General features: G+C 41.2%; 1 protein-coding gene across 3 annotated transcripts in view; it reads left to right on the top strand.

The window, feature by feature from the left end:
* TAFA4 (TAFA chemokine like family member 4) overlaps window positions 1–22,191 on the top strand; it is a 70,871-nt gene that overhangs the window by 13,304 nt on the left and 35,376 nt on the right. The window contains exons 1-3 of one of the 3 annotated variants that reach the window (XM_069865945.1): window positions 1,400–1,691; window positions 10,647–10,782; window positions 13,814–13,929. In XM_069865945.1, the coding sequence (XP_069722046.1) occupies window positions 1,607–1,691; window positions 10,647–10,782; window positions 13,814–13,929 (337 nt within the window). In that variant the 5' untranslated portion in view covers window positions 1,400–1,606. Of the gene's footprint in view, window positions 1–1,399; window positions 1,708–10,646; window positions 10,783–13,813; window positions 13,930–22,191 lie in introns of those variants that run through there. The other 2 variants (XM_069865946.1, XM_069865947.1) reach the window with 2 other exon arrangements.

Genomic DNA, 22,191 nt, shown 5'->3' with positions numbered 1-22,191 from the left:
CATTCATGCATTTGAGTTACAACCAGTGTACCAGTAAAGGTGTATGTGGCAATATGGTGAAAGTAAATGAGGCATGTTGAGTGTGTATTTTAATGGGATTATTGGCAGGGTAAGTTACTGGAAAGTTATATGTGAGATGGAGGGAGTCTGTCTAGTTGCGTTGCCTATCTGAAAACACAGAAAGGCTTTATCTGCTGAGACATTCCGTACCTGTTGCTAATTCTAATATGATTGAAATTCAGAAGTTGCCCTCTTTGTTATAGCTAAGTTTGGGTACTGTTTCTTTCAGGACAGTATTCACGATTCACCTGCTCAGAAATAGAAAAAAAGTATATTGTGGGGATCTGAAAGACAAGATCCTATGAATAGTTGGAGATCAGAGAAATGAAAGACTCCTGAAATGTGTTTCCTTAAAAATAAAAAGAAGTTCTGCAGAAACGAGTGTCCACCCAAGGTGGCTCAAAATACTGATTCCTATTCAGATGCCAATATCTGTAACACCAGGAAGCACAAGTAAATGTACAACCAAGCCAACTTTGTTTCTGTGAATCTGTAAATGTTTTTTCTTAAAGTCCCAGTTACCTGGATAAAAATAATTGGAGATTTTTCTTTTCTGTTTTCTAATTATTTTTAAGAGAATTAATAGTTCTCTAGCAGTGATGAAAAGCTGATTAAAAGCTGACTGTTGTCTACCCTGAAAATAAGCAATCAAGAATTTATTACTTTCAACAGATCTCACATCTTTGAGGCAACAATAATTGCTTTCAAGTGATGCAGGGAAAGTGGGGGGATCTCATTCTTCATTTCCAACCCTAAGCATTTCAAGGCATAATCAAGATTATGCCACTTAACCTCTCTCCAGCACCTCCCATCAATCACGCACATGATTACGTGATCATTAAATGGCTCATGCATGACTGAAGAGGCAATAGAAAAGTAAAAATCCATCCTTGGCAGTGTGAGAACTGAAAGTGTAAAGTTCAGCCTTCTCTGAGCTTTGTTCTAAAAGAAAATTCATTAAATCCAACCAACCAACCAAACAAAAACAAAGTTTCTAGCTTTAGCCATGAAGAGGACTTGCTGTTGTTCAGTCCAAGTCTAGCTGTGGTCTTATTTCAGTCAGAGTAACTGACTGAGCCTCCTGTACAGAAACATGTTGTCACTTCAGCTGTGACAGATGCTGGAAGGAGGACCCTCTGACAGTTCAGGTGCTTGAAGGGGAACCACTGTGCTAACACCTCCTCTTACTGTTTCTGAGCTGTTTCTGTTATCAGTTTGCTGTGGCTGCTGCTGTCCTGTCTTGGCTGTGCAGCAATGGGAAAGAGTCTAGGACTAGTCTCCTAGACTATCCCTCAGCACCTTTTGAGTTTTGCTCCTTTTTCACTGCAACAGGAGCCAGAGCTCTATCTGGCTTCCTCATGCCTGGGAAAGGATGAAAATTGCAGCCAGCAGATTATTAACCTGCTCTGAACAGGGAGACCTTTTCCTGCCATTGATCACTACATAACCAAGGTGGGGTCTCTTTCTCTGCCTGCCAACCATTCTCTTGGTGCTCACACACATGCTGCTGCCAAGCAAGTGAACTTCCCAGAGGAGGCAAGGAGAGATGCTATGCAAAGAAGAAACAGAGAGCCTGAGAAGAGACAAGGACAGAGGCCTGAAGAATTGGGCTGGAAGAGGAAAACATGAAGGTATTCCCTTCTGGAGGTGAGGAGGCAAAATGTAAATTATGAGACTTCTGAAATTCTCTTGCATTGGGGCATGCAGAAACTCATACTGCTAGAAACAACAACAACAAAAAAGAGAGATCGTGTTACCTTATGTATTCACATTGGAATCCGGATTTTTTCTGGTTACAAGGAGAAAGACAAGGGCCTGCAGGAGAGAGGTAGAGTCACTCCATGTACATGTCAGTGATCTGCCAGGGCAACTGAATGAGCTAGGGCATGCTGCTTACGCATCACAAATGATGCATCTTTTTGAGATCTGTCCACTTCTTAAATTTGCTTTTTCTCCTGGCAGTGGAATATTGATTCCAGGGCCACAGGACCAATGGCTCAGGAGATAATTAACAGATACATCTATTTGCTCATTTTTCTTCCTGACTCATTAGTAGGCTGCTGTCAGGAATTAGAAAACCTTATCTGACACCAGGTACCTGAAGAGTGCAATATGAACAGCGTACAGCTACGGTCTCACCCAAGTCTCTCAAACTTGATGAGAGCTAAACCTAATTGAGCCATACCCATACTGGGATTATGGTGCTCTGCTTAGCTCCAAACAAGCAGGTACTTCTCTACGGTACAACCTGAGCAGAGATTAGAGTTCGAGTATCAAGACCAGTGCTATCAGTTACCCCTGGTTTAGACAGTGCTGTGTACAGTGTTAGTGTGGTCAGTACTTCCATCCAGCGTGATGTTCCCACACCATAGGAAAATAAATACAGCTTTGAGCTTGGTTGTGAAGATGCTTTTGTTCATTTAACTAGAATTAAGATTGAACCAGATTGGTTTCTCCTTTAAAGTGTAATTTTTTATTGACCGAACTGCAAGTCTTCATGCTGTACAAATGCCTTATCAACTTATTAGCAATATTTTGTCTCTGTCATTCAATTACAGAAAGTGAAGTAACAGTTCCTGAACTAATGGGTCAGGAACCCAGTTCTGGAATTTTCTTATTCAGTAGAGCAGTGATTTATTTTAAAAAAAAATTTGAGGAGCAAGTTCCAATAAGCAAACAGTGTTTTCTAACACTGACTAAAAAGCTTGTCCCATAGCATGGAAGTCAAGTGATGAAAAAAAGATCAAGAACCTGGGTTATATCTCTTTGGTTTGTATGTCTCCCTTCCTGTGCAAGTTTTGCTTCTCACTATTGTCACAAGAGATTCTGTGCTAGGGGAGAATTTTCAACCAATCTCAAACTGGCTGTGTTTTCTTTGTACAAAAATGGGAATATCAGAAATGCTACCTTTCAATTTGCTATTAGTTATCCTACATACTATCCCAAGACTGACAGAGAGAACAAAGAGAGCACACCACAAGACATTTTGCTATGGGCTTACGTAGTTGATAACACAGGTGTCAAAAATGTGCGTTCAGCCCATAATTACACTTTTGGAAACTTAGTCCTGTATTTATGAAATGCTTTTCCTTAGAATCTTTTAATAATTAGCTAATGAGTCCCAAGTGGAACAATTATCCCATATACCCAAACAGCTGGGATTCTTCATCAGCCAGTGTGCTTCCACTGCTCATAAAGCATGTTTGCGTTCCAAAATCAAAACTAGCTATTCTGTCCTTTCCTCTTGGAGTGTTTTTATGAATTGAAACAAAAGCAGAGACCAGATTACACAGGTGACACAGAAATGGACAGATCCAGTTGCAGGCAGCATCAGAGAAGCATGAGTGGACATGCTGTAGCTATTTACTCTGAACAAGATGCTTCAGGAAATAAGAATACAATATAGTATTCTAATGCAGTAGAATCAGAAAGAACCAAATTTGGTTGCATAAGGACCTTCAGGACCACCAGAAAGATATCTAAATTTAACACAAGCTGACCGTCTCTGCATGAAAAAAAGCAATATGCGTAGGAAGTATTTTTAGTTTCTTTCTGCCACAATTTTCCTCCACTACCCTCTGATTTGATGACCATCTGTGGCTGGGCTACTGGGGGTGACACTGTGAACAGCGACTATTTACCTTGCAGTTATATTCCAGTGCCTTTTGTGCTCTGAGGCATAAGGGAGATGTCTGCTCAGGCTCTGTAACAGGACTACATGAGATCCAACCCTACCGATGGAACAGGGAGCCTTGACCATCCCATAGGTATTCAGGCAATTTAAAAAGAAATCCATCAAAGCAGGCTTCATGAGTTTTAAAGCAGCTTGAACCATTAGTTTCCCACACTTAGACAAAGCTTCTCCTCATGCATCCACCAAATTATCTTTACAGGACACTTAATTTATTTTTATGCTATTTGCAGGAGCTACAGAGAACCACTTCTTTAAATCATACCCTTCTTTAAAGCAAACTTCTCCAAGGAGACAGTTAGCATGTCTCCAATAAACTCTTTTCTCAATTAAACTCTTTTCTCAATTAACAGCTACTTCAACCTTTCTTTACTGCTCACACTTGCTGAAACTCTTAATTTTAATGTTATTTCCCCAGGATTGTTCTTAATTTAAATGGTCACCCATAGTCAGTGATAATCAATTTCTTGCATGTGAGCCCTGGGCTGGCCACCAGGCACCCTGAACGTGTCTGTGACCCCCCAGTGCATTATCCAGAGGCACAAACTGGCATCCCCTCTCTCCTTCACTGCTTCCCTTCCCCAGGTGATCCCTGCAAAATAACCTACCAGCTCACCTGGAGTGGGAAGAAAGGTGTATGACCTGCTCTTTAGCTACTGGGTTAATTATCTTTTCCCTCCAGGGGAAAAATGAAATTCCTCCATCAATTCAGGGTATAGAAAACAGTGTCTCACTGCTCGAGATAATCTGTGCAACAACTTTACTGATTTGCTACCTGGCAGGCAGATTTTGCAGTAGGGGAAAACGCATATTTGCCTTCTCTGAAACATCCTGCTGAAGAGATTTCCTTCAAAGACATTTCTTTCCATATTTTTTTGCAGTGTTGCCTCCTTTATGTGAGTACTACTCTGCTTCTGGAAGGTCATTTGGGAATGGAGTGGGGCACTGTCTCTGCCCTGCCTCCTCTTTGAACCAGAGCTGAAGCAGTTCCTGTACTTCCTTGAACAAAGTGCCTACAAGTCCACCCATCTCTTAAGCAGGCTGTGCATCAGGGGGTGGGGAAGAGTTTGAGCTGTAGTGAGAGGCTGAAAAAAACCTGGATAACCACAATGAAAAATTCTCACTGAGAAATGTACTCAAAAGAGTTGAAATGCTGAGCTGTAATGAAGAGATATCCTGTGTTGGCTGTCCAAGTTGGGAAGTCTGTGCAACCTTAAAAATGAAACCTTGATGGCAATACTTACCTGTTCAGGAGTTTACTTTGGCAGAAAGTTTCTTTGTGGGATGGTGATTAATAATAAATAATGCTGTATGGAGAGAAGAGTCTATGCTGCCTCTACTTTATAGCTGGAATAGGTGTACTTGACTCTCTGAGCAATCCTGTTTGTCTTGACGGGCTTTTTCCTGGAGGAAATAGGAGTATTCACTTTGAGTTGAGAGAGCAGATTCTAAAAAGTTGCCCTAAAAATTGAGTTTCTACATGTGATTCCGTTTAGATGGTTGTCTCATATACAGAGAGTATACTTTTGGACTGTAAGCAATCAGTTATTTGTGCCAGGATAACATGTTTGCTTCATTTGCAAGGTTATTTCTTCTTGCCACATAAATAAACTTGAAAGTTGTGAATTCAGGTGACCACAGGTGCCCAGAATACACACTGGTGTTTGTGTGTACGAAGAAGCTACTGTTCCCTTTCCTGGAGGGGTCCTTGCCCTTGTAGCCAGCCCTGCATCAGATTCTGAGCAGACATCTAACTGGTTCTGTCTCAGCAGAGGAGGAAATGGCTTTGATTTCAAACTCCTCCTTACACTGTGTGAACTTCAGACATTCTGGCAGTCCTTTAGTTCTCTCCTTCAGTACCTTGCTTGAAGAAGTTTTTGGATTCTGTGCACTGTTGCTCTCTATAACTACCTGAAAGGAGGTTGTAGAGAGGAGGGTGCTGGCCTCTTCTCCCAAGTGACGTGGGACAGGACAAGAGGGAATGGCCTCAAGCTCCGCCAGGGGAGATTTAGGCTGGACATTAGGAAAAAATTCTTCACAGAAAGGGTCATTGGGCACTGGCACAGGCTGCCCAGGGAGGTGGTTGAGTCACCTTCCCTGGAGGTGTTTAAGGCACGGGTGGACGAGGCGTTAAGGGGCATGGGTTAGTGTTTGATAGGAATGGTTGGACTTGATGATCTGGTGGGTCTCTTCCAACCTGGTTATTCTATGATTCTATATTATTACTGCTTCTGTATGACCTGAGCTCCACTGGACGAAGCTTGGCGGCCACAAACTCTCACCCCAAATGAGTCCAAATGAAAAGGGCTTTCCAGTAGAGCCCAGCTCGCTGATTTAGACTAGACATAAGGAATAATTTCTTCACCGTGAGGGTGGTGAGGCAGTGGCCTGGGTTGCCCAGGGAAACTGTGGCTGCCCCATCCCTGGAGGTGTTCAAGGCCAGGTTGCTTCAAGCGGCCTGATCCAGTGAGATGCCCCTGCCCAGGGCAGGGGGGTGGAACTGGATGAGCTTTAAGGTTCCTTCCAACCCAAACCATTCTATGATTCTAATTTACTGCCACTCGGAGTCTTCAGATCAAGCTTCGAGTGATGAAGCTGGTGAAGGGGCTGGAGAACAGGCCTTATGAGGAACGGCTGAGAGAGCTGGGGGTGTTTAGCCTGGAGAAGAGGAGGCTGAGGGGAGACCTCATTGCTCTCTGCAACTACCTGAAAGGAGGTTGTGGAGAGGAGGGAGCTGGCCTCTTCTCCCAAGTGACAGGGGACAGGACAAGAGGGAATGGCCTCAAGCTCCACCAGGGGAGGTTCAGGCTGGACATTAGGAAAAAAAAATTCACAGTGGACAGTTCATTCATTCAAACTGGAGGGGAGCTCCCTAAGGGCTGGGAGGGCTCTGGCGGGGCACAAGGCGCGGGGCCGGGCAGGATGCAGGGATGGGATTTAAGAAGGTTTCTTTCCGGACGATGATGAAAGCTCCAAGTGTTTTAGAACCGCCGCCGAGCTGCAGCGGCGCCGCGCGGCCGCCAGGGGGCAGCGAACCCCGCAGCCGGCGGGGCGAACGGGCTCTTGGGGGGCTGCTGCTGGATATCTTCGTAGCCCTGGAGCCCTGAAATGAGTTTCTTAGGTGGTTTTAACAGGTACAACTGGCCAAGCAGGTTCCGCTCTTGCTCTTATCTGGATTTTGTCCCTTTATTTCCCCTCAAATAGCTTTTATCTTGATTTTTATCTATTTATTTCCCCTCAAATAGCCTTTATCTTGATTTTTATTTCTTTATTTCCCCTCAAACAGCTCTTATCTTGATTTTTTTCTTTTATTTCCCCTCAAATAGCATCGATTTTTAAAAACATGTAAAGACCAGACTGGATAGTTTTTATTTGTTTAATTTTTTTAAAAATTTTTAAATCTTTTTATTTTTTATTTTTTTTTAATTCCTAAGGAATTGCACCTATTGCTCTGTTTTCTCTTATTTCTTCACTCACTGGGATGTAGGAGTTTAATAGGGCTGATGGTGGGATTAAAATTTCAGGCTGTCCAATTGCCTTGCGAAGTCCTTGGTGTACGTACTGCCTTCTCTCATATCGGTTGCTTTACAAAAAGAGGAGTCTTCTTAGGGATGTTACATATTTATTTTAACCGAGGAATTATTGAGAGTGGAGAAATTAAGGCCTTTTAAATATTTAATGGATGGAGGTTTTCTAAATTATTTAATAGCTTATTATAAAAGATGGCATGAAATGGTTTAGTAATTTATTCTTCACAGAAAGTAGCCGTAAGAATTATTTTACAACATGTAAATATTGGTAGGAAAAGTACCTAATTTAAAATGCTGTCTTATTCCATCTATCAAAGGAATTACACACTGCTCACACAATTTCTGAATAACTTTAGACCTTTATTGTTTCTGTTCTTGAAACACTTCTGTGGTGCAGAGAAAAGCTATTTATACTCATTTTACCAGTGTACAGAGGCACAGAGACAGGCTGTGCTGGAACTGAGGTGCAGCAGATCCGACCATTGCAATTCATAGAATCATAGAATCACCAGGTTGGAAGAGACCCACCAGATCATCGAGTCCAACCATTCCTATCAAACACTAAACCATGTCCCTTAGCACCTCGTCCACCCGTGCCTTAAACACCTCTAGGGAAGGTGACTCAACCACCTCCCTGGGCAGCCTGTTCCAGTGCTCAATGACCCTCTCCTTGAAAAATTTTTTTCCTAATGTCCAGCCTGAACCTCCCCTGGCGGAGCTTGAGGCCATTCCCCCTTGTCCTGTCCCCTGTCACTTGGGAGAAGAGGCCAGCTCCCTCCTCTCTACAACCTCCTTTCAGGTAGTTGCAGAGAGCAATGAGGTCTCCCCTCAGCCTCCTCTTCTCCAGGCTAAACACCCCCAGCTCTCTCAGCTGTTCCTCATAAGGCCTGTTCTCCAGCCCTTTCACCAGCTTCGTTGCTCTTCTCTGGACTCGCCTGACTAACATGTAAAGCAGGAGTTGTTTATGGCCAGTCCAGTGTAAAAGCTGAGTGGAGCCCTTCCCCTCTAATTCCTTGTTCCTGCTTTTCTTTTTATAGCTTTGCTAGAGGTGAATGTAGGGGTTCAGTTGCCTCCTGAGTAGAGCTCATTGTATAAAAACGACCCCTTTTTTCATAACATTCCTTTTCATGCATAACCTTTCTTCCAACCCCTCTTGTGTAAATTAAACCTGCTGTGCTGAAGTTGAGGGCTTCATCCACAAAATTCTAGTTGTTGTCAGATGTCTCAGTGCCTTCTGGGAGGCAATGCAAATTTTATTTTGTTTAAAGTAGTGCTCCTTTTGCTCGCAGGTGGCCAGGAGGGCTGGTGCCCGCTCCTGGGAGCAGCTGCCCTCGCAGGCCACGCGGCCCCAGCAGAGCTGTTGGCACAGAAGGTCAGGAGTGATTTTCTTGTTTGTGCAGCCTGTAAATAAACAGCTCTGCTTTCCAAAGTAGTGCTGTGCCCTGAAACAAGTCAGGGACCAGCATTAAAACCACCGATCACAAAATACACACAACATATGGTTTTGCCATGAGAAGCCTGGATTCCTTTTACCATTATTAACCAGGTGAGCCTCTTGCTTCTGTTCTGGTCTGCCTCCCTTATCGACATAAACCAGCCGAATCTCAGACTTAAGATTGTGCTGTAGGAGTTTGCCTTATGCTCCCCCCAAACAATGCTATTTTCTTAAGAATATTGCTGCCTGGAAGGCATCAGAAAACCCCAAGATATGCTGGTGGCTGTATCATCTGCTGCTTTTGCTGTATCCATTTAATTGGGATGAGTTCGAATAATCAATACTTCCTTGTCTTTTACCAGTGTTTAATGTGTGTTTAATGTGTGTTTACAGAACAGGTTACACTGAAGTTTGTATTTACCTCTAGATGGACTACACAGTATTTTTTTTCCCCTTTCTAATAAAAATTATGGAACAGATAAGCACTAAAACCTGAGTTAGTATATTGCAATATTGATTTCTACAAGAGCACTGTAAGAATATATTTATCTATCTGTCCTATTATGAAATGGGTAAAAAGGTACCGCATAAGCATTTCAGTCATACAATACTATATTGAAAAGCTTGCTTGTTTGTTTTTCTCAATAAGCATTTTGAGGTAGGATTTTTTTATTTGATATGTATTTGTGGAAGAAAAGATTAATACAGGATAGTAGTGCTTTGTCTTAAGACATCTCTTTGGCCATGTTTTGTTTGTATTAGAACTGCTGCGTTGCAATTTTGGTTTGCTCTGAAACTATCCACATTGGAAAGCGACGACAGAGTAAAATGTGATTAATTATAGATTGCTGGCCTGATACCTCTTTAATTCCAGCATTTACTCTATTTTCTCATGGCATTCTGAATAGAAAGGAGCTGAGTGTATTGAGCTGGGGTTTTTCCTGTCCTAAGCTTTTGAAAGGTGTCTGTCTTCATGCTTTTATGACTCCAGAGATGCTGCGCACCCCCCCCAATGCTATAGTGTAATTTTGTGTTTCTTAAAAGCAAATCTCTAATTGATCAAAGGAAGAGTGAAATGAAAAGAGTGGTGGGAGAAGATGAGAAAAGGTTATTGTGCTCGCTCTGTACCTAAAGACCACATTATTATTATGCTCACAAATTGCACTGTGTCGTGTTTTCAGTAGCAGAAGGTCAAGCTGAGCTCAGGGATAGAAGTGAGAGAACAAATATAAACAATAAAAGCAAAGAGACTTGAATGTCTGTGAAATGGAGTCTTTGAGCTCATTATTCTGTGGAACGTGTGTCAGTACTGCTGCAAAAGTGTCTCCATGTAGTGATTTCACAGTGTTGCTTCTGGGTATAGGTAGACTGGGTATGAGATGTGATGCTGAAAGCAAGTAGAGACAAAAGTGTCAAAGGGTGCTATAAACGCATTGATCACACAGACCCAGTCCTGTGCGTGTGATTCTGCTCCTGGGGCAGCCAGACCCCAAGAGCTTTGGCCAAATCTTTTTGAAGACAATGAAAGTTTTCCCCATCTTTAATAATCTCTAGTTCAAACTCTTGGAGGTTACAAGGAATCACATGGAATTCTGTGTGCACTATGGGGGTGTCATAGGCCTTACAGCTTTCACAGCAGTTGAGTGGTGAGAGGGCACATGGTTATAAGGATGCAGCGAGCTGTGCACATTATGCTTGTATTTTCTAGTATCGTGAACTCTGCCTTTAGTTAATGCAGTGATATTTCAGAGCTGCCTTATCACAGTTTCTCTGTGTTCTTGGAGGCAAGTGAAAAGAGCAATATGACTGCTGCTTTTTGCCTTGGATTGCACTGTAGATGGCACTGTGAAACAATGATTTTCGTATCGAAGATCTATTCCACAGCACCATTCCAGACACTAATTGCAATGTAATATGGCTTTCTTTCTAGGTCCCCAAAGTGAAGGAAAAATTCTGAAATGCAGAAAGGCTTATTTGCTGCTGCAAATGGGAATCTGGAATAACTATGAAAAACACACTGAAATAATTGTGTTTGACTGGAACAAAATTCTTGCAAAGTCCCCAAGGTAAGACCACTTTTTATCTTTTAAATGACACTGAAGATTTGCTGTTCTGGTTAGCAACAATATCCACTTGAATCCAACAGAGAATGAGGGCTTGACATTTCTGAAAGCAGCAGCCCACTAATGCTGGAGGGCTCAGCACCCTTTGCTGCATCTGTCTGCCCAACTTAATATTTTACTGCCTTTTAAAGATTCTCTTGTATTTCTTTATATGAGTGAGCTGAAGACTTGTGTCCTGTCTACCTGCAAAGCAGGCTGAAGTCTGCAAATTAATGGCACTGGATGCTTTTAACAGCCTTTCAGTGTGGCTGTAACTAATCTGATGTGTTGTAGCGATGCACTTATTCCTGGGCATGAATCTACTGACAAAGGGGAAAGGTTACCCTATTAACCTGATCAGGCCTGGTTTTGCATTCTTTGTCCAACATCAGGGCCATGACTTCAAAAGAGGCAAGCTCATAATCTGGGAAAGGTTTTGAGATGGAGTCAGCACACAAACATTTGCACTGAGACCAGCTTTGTTCCTGCACTGGGAATAGTAGGAACACCTGGGTTCATTCACATCCTGAAACAGCAGCTGTTGAGCATGTGATGCATGATTTGGGACTAAATACCTGTCCCATTCCTCAACTCACACCAGAAAGGACATGCTCAAAATATCTGATCTGTGGTATTTAATTCCAACGTTTAAACCTTGCTTTCACTCACACCTCAGGAAACCTGAAAGAAGGTCCCTGTCTTCATTTTAGAGCAACAGAATGATTGTATTGCAAGGTGACTGGATCATGACTTCCTATTTAGCAGTAACTGGTGTGTGACGTGTAAGCCACGTGCTTCTCATGGACAGAGCAAGAAAATGAAGGTTAAATTCAGCTCTCTCATCAAGAAAATGAAGTTTAGTTACATGGGAAAGATTTGGGTGACTAAAATCTGAAATTGTAGGTTGATTTTAGAGCTTACTGGGCAGTTTCCTTAGACTAACATTGGATCAGCAGCAATAACAACATTTATGCTGGTTTCACCGTGGCTCAATCCCATTAGCTGCAGTAGCATTATGTGGTTCAGCTGGGTACGAGAGGTGAATTAGGTCCATGCTTATTAGCTGAAGTGTAGCTGCTCTGAATTAGCCTTGGAGTGCTCTGTAAGAGGATACTTGTAGGGTAGGTGAGGACCAGTGATGTCTTTATCTTTGGGGCTTGATTCGTACTTGTAGAAAACTCCTACAAACAGCTGCAAAAGAGCCTCAGTTTGTTTCTTCATGTACTGGTTCGTTTGCATTCAGGGTGGACGCGTATTGGGCTCAAAACAAAGCACCTTCTTCACACAAGGAAAGGTACATTTTTTGCCAAATCAGTCCTTAAAATGTGCCTTCTTTACATGTAATTTTTTCCCCTTCCTAAGTCTGTAGACAGAGTGAAGTTTTTTTAGTAATATTTGTGTAGATTTTTAAAGAAGTTTGTAGGCTGGAGTCAAGTCTACCAAGGACTGCCAAGGTGCTTGGTTTTTCACCAAGGTATTTTTTTCTCATGTGTAAAATAGTTTGGGTTTTTTTTTTTTTTTGCTAAAATGTATTTGTGTACAACAGGCACTTTTGGGCTCTTAACTTTTGATATTAATAATGCATTTGTGATTTGTTTGGGCTCTATCAACATTCCCATTTATACACAATCAGAGATCAAATTTGTTTTATGATATGCAAAGGGGAAATTTATGCAAGCATTTTTAAATGAGAAAACGTGGGATCTGTTTTGGTGTCATTATCAAGTTTAAAATGGGATGAGGTGCTTCACATGGCTTTGACAGTAAAGTTGTCTAAGGCATGAGTAGTGTTTCTTTTTTTGTAAAATCTGTCAGTCAGTTGAACATTGGATTAGCTAAATAGTCTCAGGTATTTTAAAGATATACAGATAAACAAATTGTTTAGAAAATACTTGGAAGAATCAGAACTGGAACCTGTAGGGAAAAGAAGTTCCCAAAGGACTTTTTGGTGCAAATAAACATGCTTATGATAAACTTGTTCAAATCCCAGCACGTTGATTAACTGCAGACTAATGTCACTGCTATGAAAGCAGTATTTAGTTCAATTTATGCAAATCTATAAATTGCCTTTAATTAATTTGATGTATTCCTGCTTGCAGCATTTGCTGAAAGTGTGGAACATTGTATCTAAGGGTTCAACTGCATAATGCCCATTTACTTATCACATGAGTAATATATCATGGTAACTGAGTTTAAGAAAATGATTAGATTACCTTTCTGTATGATGAATGGCATAACATAAGCAATTGAGGAATTTAATTCTAGATATTCACAGCAAAATTACTGAAGATTTGTGGCCTTGGTTCCAACACTAACATGAATACCACTAACGACATCCGCCTTCTTTAGAACAACTGTTTTCTCAAATGCAGTTTCTGAAATGCAGTTTCTAACTTCCTGGAAGAGCAGTGAGTCCTTTGTGTATTTGACTGGGGTGCTGGTTTCATGAGAGTTTAAACCTCAGCCGACTTATCTATTTCCAGGAAAGCTAGCAGACGTGTGGTTGGGAGATCCAGGCAATGCATGTGCACGGCTACATGGGAGTTGGTAGTGTTAGCAAACATGTCCTAAGATGTATTCAGTAAAAAGGACATTTTTCTGTGATGTTTCTGTGATTTTGAGGCAGGTGCAGTTTAAAAACAATAGCACAACCTAGAAATATATGTATTTAAATTTTTGTGGATGTATCTTAAATGAAAATCCCAACCCCTTATCTCAGATTCATAGAAATGTATTGCACTCAGTGTGTTACTATACACTTGTTCGTGAGTAATAAGATGTGTGATAGCCATTGCATTGCTTCTAATTATAGAACATGCTTAATAAAAAATTAATCCCATCCAAACCATGAATATGGTTTTGTTGGTGTTGCCTTGTAATAAGCCATATTATTTATTCTTCAGCATCTTTTCAGCTTTTTCTTCCCCATGTCATTTTTATGTTATTCCCTTCTCGCGTTGTTCTTTCACTCAACTGCTTCCTTTTCTGCCTCCAGGATGAGATTGTGTGCCAAATCAATGCTTCTATCTGACTGGCTCTTTCTGGTCTATGTGTTAATGGTCTGCTGTAAATTGTTGTCCGCCTCTAGCCACCATCCCCGGGGGCACACAGGTAGGAGCTTTTAAACTCATTATGTGCTACTGAGACCAATTAATACCGCTTGCAGAATGTTAGAGCCCACTTTTTAGCAATGGATAATTGATGAGGTTTTTGACAGCATGTTATAATCGGTGCAATGGGTTAAAAATATAACAAGAAAAAATGAATTATTGTAATTTTTCATGTTTTTTTCTCTATTAATTTTATGCACTGAAGCTCACCAGACAGTTTTTGGTGTGACTTCATGACTCCTAGGACTTCGGGATTTGTTTGTGTCCTTTTGCTTTATCCTTATCCAAAGATACTCTGAAATTTATCTTTATCTTCTCTCTTTTAATCCAGTTGTTATCAAGAGACTTTACAATGGTATCATTGGCTTTGTTGGACAATAGATCAAAGTCCTCAGATTTATGTTAGCCAGTTCTTTCACCAAGTAACACAAATACTGTAGTTTAGTTCAGCTTGTTATATGCTCCCTTCTGTTCTTAACGTACATAATAAGGCAAACAGAAAGATGTGTTTAAGAGGGTGCACTATTGCAGTGGAGCAGATCTGCCAGACACAATGTAATATCTTATTATAAATGACAGAAATAGCTCAGAACAAGCTGAGCTGGCTTCATGAAGAGATATCGGACTGTAACTCTGTGCTAGGATCATGCAGATACATCAGCTTGAATGCAGAAATAAATACAGATGTACTACTGCTTATGCAAAGGTATCAGTGCAAGTCCTAGAAGGGGATAGCTGAGTTAGCCCTCTTTCACCTTCAAACCTGGGAGAGAAAGAGATAAGTTAACAAGATATCACCTGTGAGCTCTATGTCTTAGGAGAGCTCAGAAGCCTGGGTGCAACATTGTGATGAGAAGATGGCATTTTCAGTACAACTTTGTGCTGGCTTGGGAATTTCTGCAAGTGTTACTATTTGTGATGTTGTCTCAGTCTTAAATTAGGTGTAATGCCTTAAATCCATTTGTAATGTTCTTAGCTCTGAGCCAGGCTTTTGTGGGTCCAAATCTAATGTTAGCATCCACTTCAGCTTAGCACTAGGATGCATTTGTTAGAAGCTCCATCCTCCAGATGAGACAACCTATTGATCTCTTTCCTGGCTGCTTCTAGTGTTTGTCTAGGTCGTACCTGGAGGCTCCTTGTGTGCTCGCCAGTATCTCTTCAGGCCTGGCAAGCAGAACTGACTGTGACCTGCATATAGCTGCCATGTCTATCTATGTGTTCATAGCACATCAGCAGTGTGTGTATCTAGGAGCTATACAAACCACCTCCTTGCCTTACCACCAGCTCTGCATTTCCTGGTGCTGTAAAGCGCTTGTGTTTGCCTTAAAACACAGTCACTGGTTATAGAGAATAACTGACTTGTCGCGGCAAAAGCCACTAAAGTGATTCCAGTGAACACAGCGTTAGAGAATGATCCATGTTACCACTTTGCAGGTAGCTGTTATGGAAACTCACTTCATGGAGGAAGAAGGTCCATGCACAATGACAAGTTAATTAGGCCCTCTTGACCTTTCCTGTAAACAACTCCTGCTTAGCAGAGCATTTCAGAGCTGACTGCACACCAAAACCTGGAGAACAGCCTTCTGCAGCTTTTGTCATTGAGGGAAGAGTCTTGTAAAAGGAAATGTATTTTTGCCTTTTAAATCTGTGCTTTGCACAGATAAGGGAAATACCTGTAATAAGGCAGTGGAGATCTTGTGTTGTGGGCTTGTATGATGAACACTCATTATGAGTTATGTGATTTATGGCAATCTCTCTAACAAAACATTTCAGAATGATTGACTACATACTTTTAATTGACACAAAGAATTCTTTCCCCTGGATCAAAGATAAAACAATCAGGCTGCTCGACTGTTTAGCAGGTTTGTGCACTGTACTTTCTCTGGTAGGTCGAAGAAAGGTCCTACTCTTGGTGAATACTTTGGTCAGATTATGGAGCTGTTTTTCAAGTAGATGCTTCTGGAGCTGGAGCCTTCCTTCATGTTTTTAGACAATGGTGTCATGTTCTTCCCTGGACGTGAGTTTCTCTTATGTGTACACAGAAATGACCCCCATCCCACTTTATGATTCTATGTAGCACATGAAATAGACACCCTATTTTTATTCTCTGGCTCCCCGCGTCTGACATATGGCACCATAGAGCATTTGGGGGGCTTGGGGGCCTCTCCTCAAGGGACCTGTGTTTCCCAGTTTCATCTTACCTTTGCTGTTTGATACAACACCTAGATCGACTTTCTAATGTGTGATAAGATCTGTGATAGATTCTGATATGTGAGCAAGACAAAGCCTTGTTCATCAGGAAAGCAAATAATTTTTTTTTACTGTAGCCTGTTTTGTGGAAAGCAATTAATTAACCTCATTTGTTTAATACAAATGAACATGTTCTTGGATGGGAATTGAGATAAAATTTTTGCAGTCAACAAACAACTTTAACATTTTCAAGTAAAATATTGTCAAGCACATTAGAGAGATGAATTCAAGCTTTGGGTTTGGCAAAGGCTTTGTCCTGTGTCCCTTAGTTCAAGCAGCTGCATCCTGACAGGTATAAACTGAGGTAGGAAATACGTGCTGTTTATGAAGCATGAGATGCCTAGCCTGGGATATTTTAGGAGGAATTGGTTTTAAGAACATGCTGTGTCCACTACTGAAAAACAATGTTTCTCAAGCTATGTACTTGACATCACTAATCACTTTGGAAAAAATGCTTACTCGTTAAAGTTAAGAAATTTTACTAACTAAGAGTAGACAATAGAATTTAAGATCAAAAGTGAGGATTGACTTTTTTTCTTTTTGAGATACTGCCATTTTTAAGGAACCTAATCCAGGAAAAGACAATTATTGACTTTGGTCCTGTTAGATGGTGCCTGAAAGAATGACACTTGACAGCTGTCTCTGAAATATTCAGGCAGGAACAGACTGGATCTTTAAGGGCCCAATAACCATTCTGTTTCTGAAAAGTAAGAGTACCATTGAGCAATCTCTTTGACAAAAAGGACCTCTTTGCTGTAATAAAGTTACAGTTCTGGTTCTTTTGTTCTGCAAAATATTCACCACCTACAAATAACTGTTAGTGGAGAAAGAGTGTTCAATCGAGCAAGCCAGTCCTGCCATTGCTTTGAAGCTGTGTGGATCTTGAGCCCAGCTTGGAGACCACAGGCTGTTTTTCATTCAAATGCTACAATTGCTTTGGCTGGCAGTTAACTAGGCAAAAGGTAGAGAAGAATTGTTTGTTTTCATTACCATTAGATCACTGATGCTGCTGCTTATGCAGATTATTTCAGCAGGGCCCCTGTACATCTTTGTAGAGAAGGCACTTGAGAATATTCATCAGACTTTGTTACCCTGAATTACCGTTCTGAAGAGGTTGTCTCTTGCACTGACAATAGCTGAGGGTAGCATAAGCACCAGCCTTACTATAGCTATTTAAAATGGGGCAGTATTTCAGGCTCCCAGAGTACCTAACTGATACCAATGTAATTATCAATTCCATGCTGTGCGGAGTGAAGCAACATATATGCAGTACCAGAAAAGATAGGTTTCCACCTCACTGCTATAAGTCAAGATCCACAAATGATGAAGGACTGGAAAGATACTCCCTTGGGTCACCTCATGTGAGGGCTGAATTTGTAGACCATTAATTGATATAGCCAGCTGAGTAGTTTTGGTCATGAATTACCAGTGCAGCTTGGCTTTTTTTGAGGCTGTAGTGTTTTACTTTTAAATGATGATGATCACCTGAAATGCTTCCAGCCTCCTTCTGCTTACTGAAGGGTCGAGATTTTTGGGAAGTCCATTATTATTAACATGCACAGGATCTGTATATTTAATAAATATCTGTAGCTTAAAGCAGGGCCAAATCGGTATCTGAATTGTCTTACACAAGTTGCATTTTCTTTTTCGTTTGTGATTTCAAGTGAAGACTTCATTGGTTTGCCTGCTTACTGCATCTGCAGGATGATGCAGATCATAGAGATAAATATCTGAGTGCGCTGGGACAGCTTGGTCTTTTAGCTAACTGGAACAAAAAGTAGCATCTTCTTTTAATGGAGTTTTTTCCTTGTTGCATTTCAGACAGTTTAATTTTCAGGGTTATCGAAGGTTAAATGGGTAAAATCTTGTTACAAATGGCAGTAGCAAGCAGATACGCATGACCACAGAGATTGGGAAGTGGGTTTATAAAGGAATTATCACCAACCTGCGCTGCTGTAAGCTCTACATCTTTGTTTAGTGAAATCCACCTGCAAATTTGCGATTTGCTGCCTGGCATCTTAGATGTGATCTCCAGCAATGAGAATGGTGTCCTGGCTGGTTTTTAGAGGACCAATTATTTCCGTCATGTGTGAAAGATGAGCTTCTTTTGTAGGCTCTGCTGAGCAGGGCCTGAACTGGGACCTGAGATAATTTTCTGGGATTCTATGAGTTTTTTTCTGATTGACGCTTGAATAGGGAGAGACAGGTGTATGGGAAGGTGCAGCTTGTGTAGGAGTAATCTGAGTGAGCAATGCAGCAGAAGACAAAGGCTCTCCTTCCTGCGGGTCCTGTTCTGCCTTTGCTGTGGCTTAAGGAAGAAAGCAGTCTTTGGAACACATCTCTCTTCTGTTTTTTATCCTTCTCTGGTTGCTCTTTGAAGAAGTGCTGGTCTAACCTATCAGCAGGATAGTCAGTCACTTGCTGGGCACAGAAACAGGCCAGTCATTTGGTAGTGGCACGTATTGTATATATGGGGACTGAGGCAAAGATCTACCCTTGATGAACAGCAACCCTGACCTGCTGAAGGCAGTACAGAGGGTATGTGTTGAACTAGATGTTTAATAATTCTTTTCCATCTCCCAAACAGCAAAGACAAGTCAGTACGCTGGAGGAGTGGAAGAATTGCAGCCCCCCAACATAGCGATCACTGGCAAAGGAGATGCTTCACTGCCCTCTGTTAGGTAGTGAGAGAGGAATAGAAGCCTTTAATAGGAAAAACCATGTGGAGTCGTCAGCATGGGGTGTGTTATCAGAAAAGCAGGCGCTGGGTGGAGGAGAAATGAATGGTACAATTCATCTAAGGATAAAAAAGGGATTCAGTGAAGCTGTTGCACTGGACTCAGGGGCTGAGTGGCAGGTGGGCATAAATAACACTGGGAGCACCCCAGCAGAAGGTCGCTCGCTTACACGTGAAATATCAGTTCATTGTTTTGGTCTGCAGGACCCTCTAAGTCTGCTTTTTGTTTTTTGGTTTTTTTTTTTTTTAACTCTGAATGTGAAATGTCACTGCCAGCTGGAATTCAGACTAGTTATTACCTCTTAATCATGCTTTTAGTTTCAGGTTGTCTGGTAGCAGACTAGATTGTTCCACATCAATTGCAGGTTTTCACAACTTTAAGGACTTCTTGGACAGAATCCTGTCCTCCTTGGAGTCAGAGGAAAAATTCCTTTCTCACACAGGCTCCAGGACTTTATCTGCTTAAGCAGGGGCTGTGTGTCTGAAAAAATGCAGTCGTGTTTTAGAAATATTGCTGCTTTTAAGGAAAAAGGGAAAGAAGCAGGCTTCTGTTCTCCCCTTATTTTTGGGTTGGAGCATCATTCTTCCTAGCGATGCTGTCGGGCTGCCATGGGCAGGGTTCCCAGTTCCACCAGAGGGCCCTGCAAGTCTGCCAAAGAAGCTCCAGCAGACAGGCACCGTGCTGGCTTTTTTGTGGTTTAAATCATAACTGTGCATTTTACTAATGAGAATTATGAGTCCTTTGTATTTCGACGGGTCAGACATGGTTAGTGCACAATAAGCTTTAGCCCTTTGTACCATTTAAACCCTTTTATGTCTTAATGTTTTATTCAGTGTGTTATTTATGTGTTTTATTATCCAGTTTCTAAATATAGGGTAGCTGCAATATACAGCCCTGGCCGTAATCTCTTCAAGTAATAAGGTAGGGAAAGCAATTCAGTTGAGCAATAGGTTCCTTTTAAGACAAAAATGAGCAGAGTTCACTGTGTGAAGTTTGCTGGTATATTTGATTTTGAGAAGAAAATAGAGGAAGAAATACTTTTTTTTCCCCCCGCTTAAATAACAATGGGAACTTTCGATACATAAGACAGATTTTCAACAAATTCAGTTTGGATCCATAGCTATGTTACCAGTAAGGAGCAGTTGTTCGGTGTTAATTTAGTCTTTTCTGTGGTAAACCAGCTTCTGATATCTGGTATAGTCTCCCATGAATGTGCACTTTAACCTTGAGGAATGTGATTGTATGTGAATAGATTTGTTTATTCCACAGAGTCGGAGCAAAAAAATTGCAGATGCACTGTTGAATATGTAGGTTTTGTGTATCATATTTTGTTGTGTCTCAAAAAGCTGTTGGTGAGGGGGTTCTGTAAGGAAAAGAAGATGGAGTTTCATTTAACACACAAATGGCCAAGTCTAATGTATCAATCTGTGTAGCAGGAGGCTGAAACCAATCTCCTTCCCATAATATCTAAGTGACCTTATTTTAAAGCCCTTGGGGAAAGCTTGCAAAAATGCTGTCTTTATCTTACTCTTTTTACATTGATAACGTTTTTTATACAGCTGCTACTTGCAATAAATGATAATCTTTACATTGCATTGACCAAAATTCTTAGCAAGAAAGTCTTTTTTGCTCTTTCTGTTTTTTTTTTTTTTAATCTACTCCACCAAAACTTAGAACTGACAATATAAAAAGTTACTGTAGTTCAAATGGATACGCTTGTGCTAATGTGGTGAAAAAGAAATGGTTAGATAAGTTAAAATCTGCGAATAGGATGGAAAGCATCTTGTCCACAGTGTTAATCTGGGTGAAGTGATGAAACAGAGAGGTGGAACATGTTCTGCACAGGAGTTCTACTCTGCGTTCACGTGGAGGTCAACATGCTGAGTCCTTGGGAGGATGGATGCTTGAGCGATGGAGGCAATAGATTGAAATTTAAAGGGCTTACATTGAATTCCTTGCTTTGAAATGATTAAAAGACCTGACTAAGATGAAGTCCTGACCCTGCTGAAGTGGAAGTTTGTGATTCTTCTGTGATTTAGATTCCAGCCTGCTCTGGATGTGTCATATGGCTTTTGGTCCCAGCAGAAAAGTTAACTTCATAGTTATGATTTTATTAACGCTTAAGCCAGTCATTCTTACAGAATTCATCATTCAGTGTTTTGCAAATCACTGCCATTTTGAGGGATGGAAATTGCTTTAGGGCCTGTTCTGCTATTGATCAACATGTCTGTGCTTACTGCATTGGCTGCATTGCCACAGCCTCACAATTACATTAATTGTAATAGCAGCACAGAGCCTATCCCAAACTTTAAGTCAGATTTTAATGTAATTGTAAGGCCTTGTGCCGCTGGAAAGTTTTGTCCCAAATGAATGACTGCACAGGCTTGAATAAAAGTCCATGGAAGTGGATAGCACTTTCTGTTGATTTGGTGATTTAGGCTTAACGTGTAATTTTTTCTTTGGTGTGGGGTGATTCAGAAGCAGGCTGGGATGTGCCAACCCTCTGTGCTGGCTTCCATTTGCCTTTCATTTTGCCTGTGGATGGTGATAAAATGTGTACCCTGTATTTAAGAGAAGGAAATCAGTTGTTGTACTTGTTTGTAGCATCAAACATACTCTACCTGTGCCTACTTCACCCAGACTGTATGAGAAAAGGCTCAGCTTGGCTCTCATGCAAGTGTAGTGTTTTCCCCTGCCAGAGAGCTGCCCCTCCGTGTCAGTTTGAAAGTTTACAGCGTTGGTGTGTCTGGTGTCAAAGACATGTTTGAGCAAGCTTTTACTGACAGAAACCAGAAAATGTTTAATTAATAATGGAAGAATGGATTTTTAAGTAATATTGGAGTGTTTTGCTGGGGGAGCACCTCCAGATTGCTGCTGATAGCCCCTTGCTGCAGTTGTTTGATTTTCAGTGTTTGGCAGCGTTCTTGCATTCCTTCAGGAGAATGACAACTGCTAGAGGACAATGGATTCTAAATCAGGAGATTATAGATGTCTTGTAGGGTTCAGCAGGGTAATCTCTCCTCATCAGACTGGAGATGCTATCCATCAGCACAGTAGTGGAGGCTACACCTGACATTCATTATCTTCAAGGGTGGCAATCTGTTAACGATACCTCACAAATGACAGAAGTTATGGGTGGAAAATTCTAGGATCAACATTTCTATTGCTTAGTGTTTGGCCTGCCTTTATTTATTTATTTTTCTTTATTTACTTCTACTTTTTTTCCCCTCTGATGGACAGCATCCATATGCCTTCAATGCAGTTATGTTCACTAT

Source organism: Phaenicophaeus curvirostris, chromosome 11, assembly GCF_032191515.1.
Source record: "Phaenicophaeus curvirostris isolate KB17595 chromosome 11, BPBGC_Pcur_1.0, whole genome shotgun sequence".
In the NCBI taxonomy this organism is placed as follows: Eukaryota; Metazoa; Chordata; class Aves; order Cuculiformes; family Cuculidae; genus Phaenicophaeus; species Phaenicophaeus curvirostris.
Note: the sequence above shows the minus strand (reverse complement) of the source record. Positions and strands in the feature narration are given on the sequence as shown.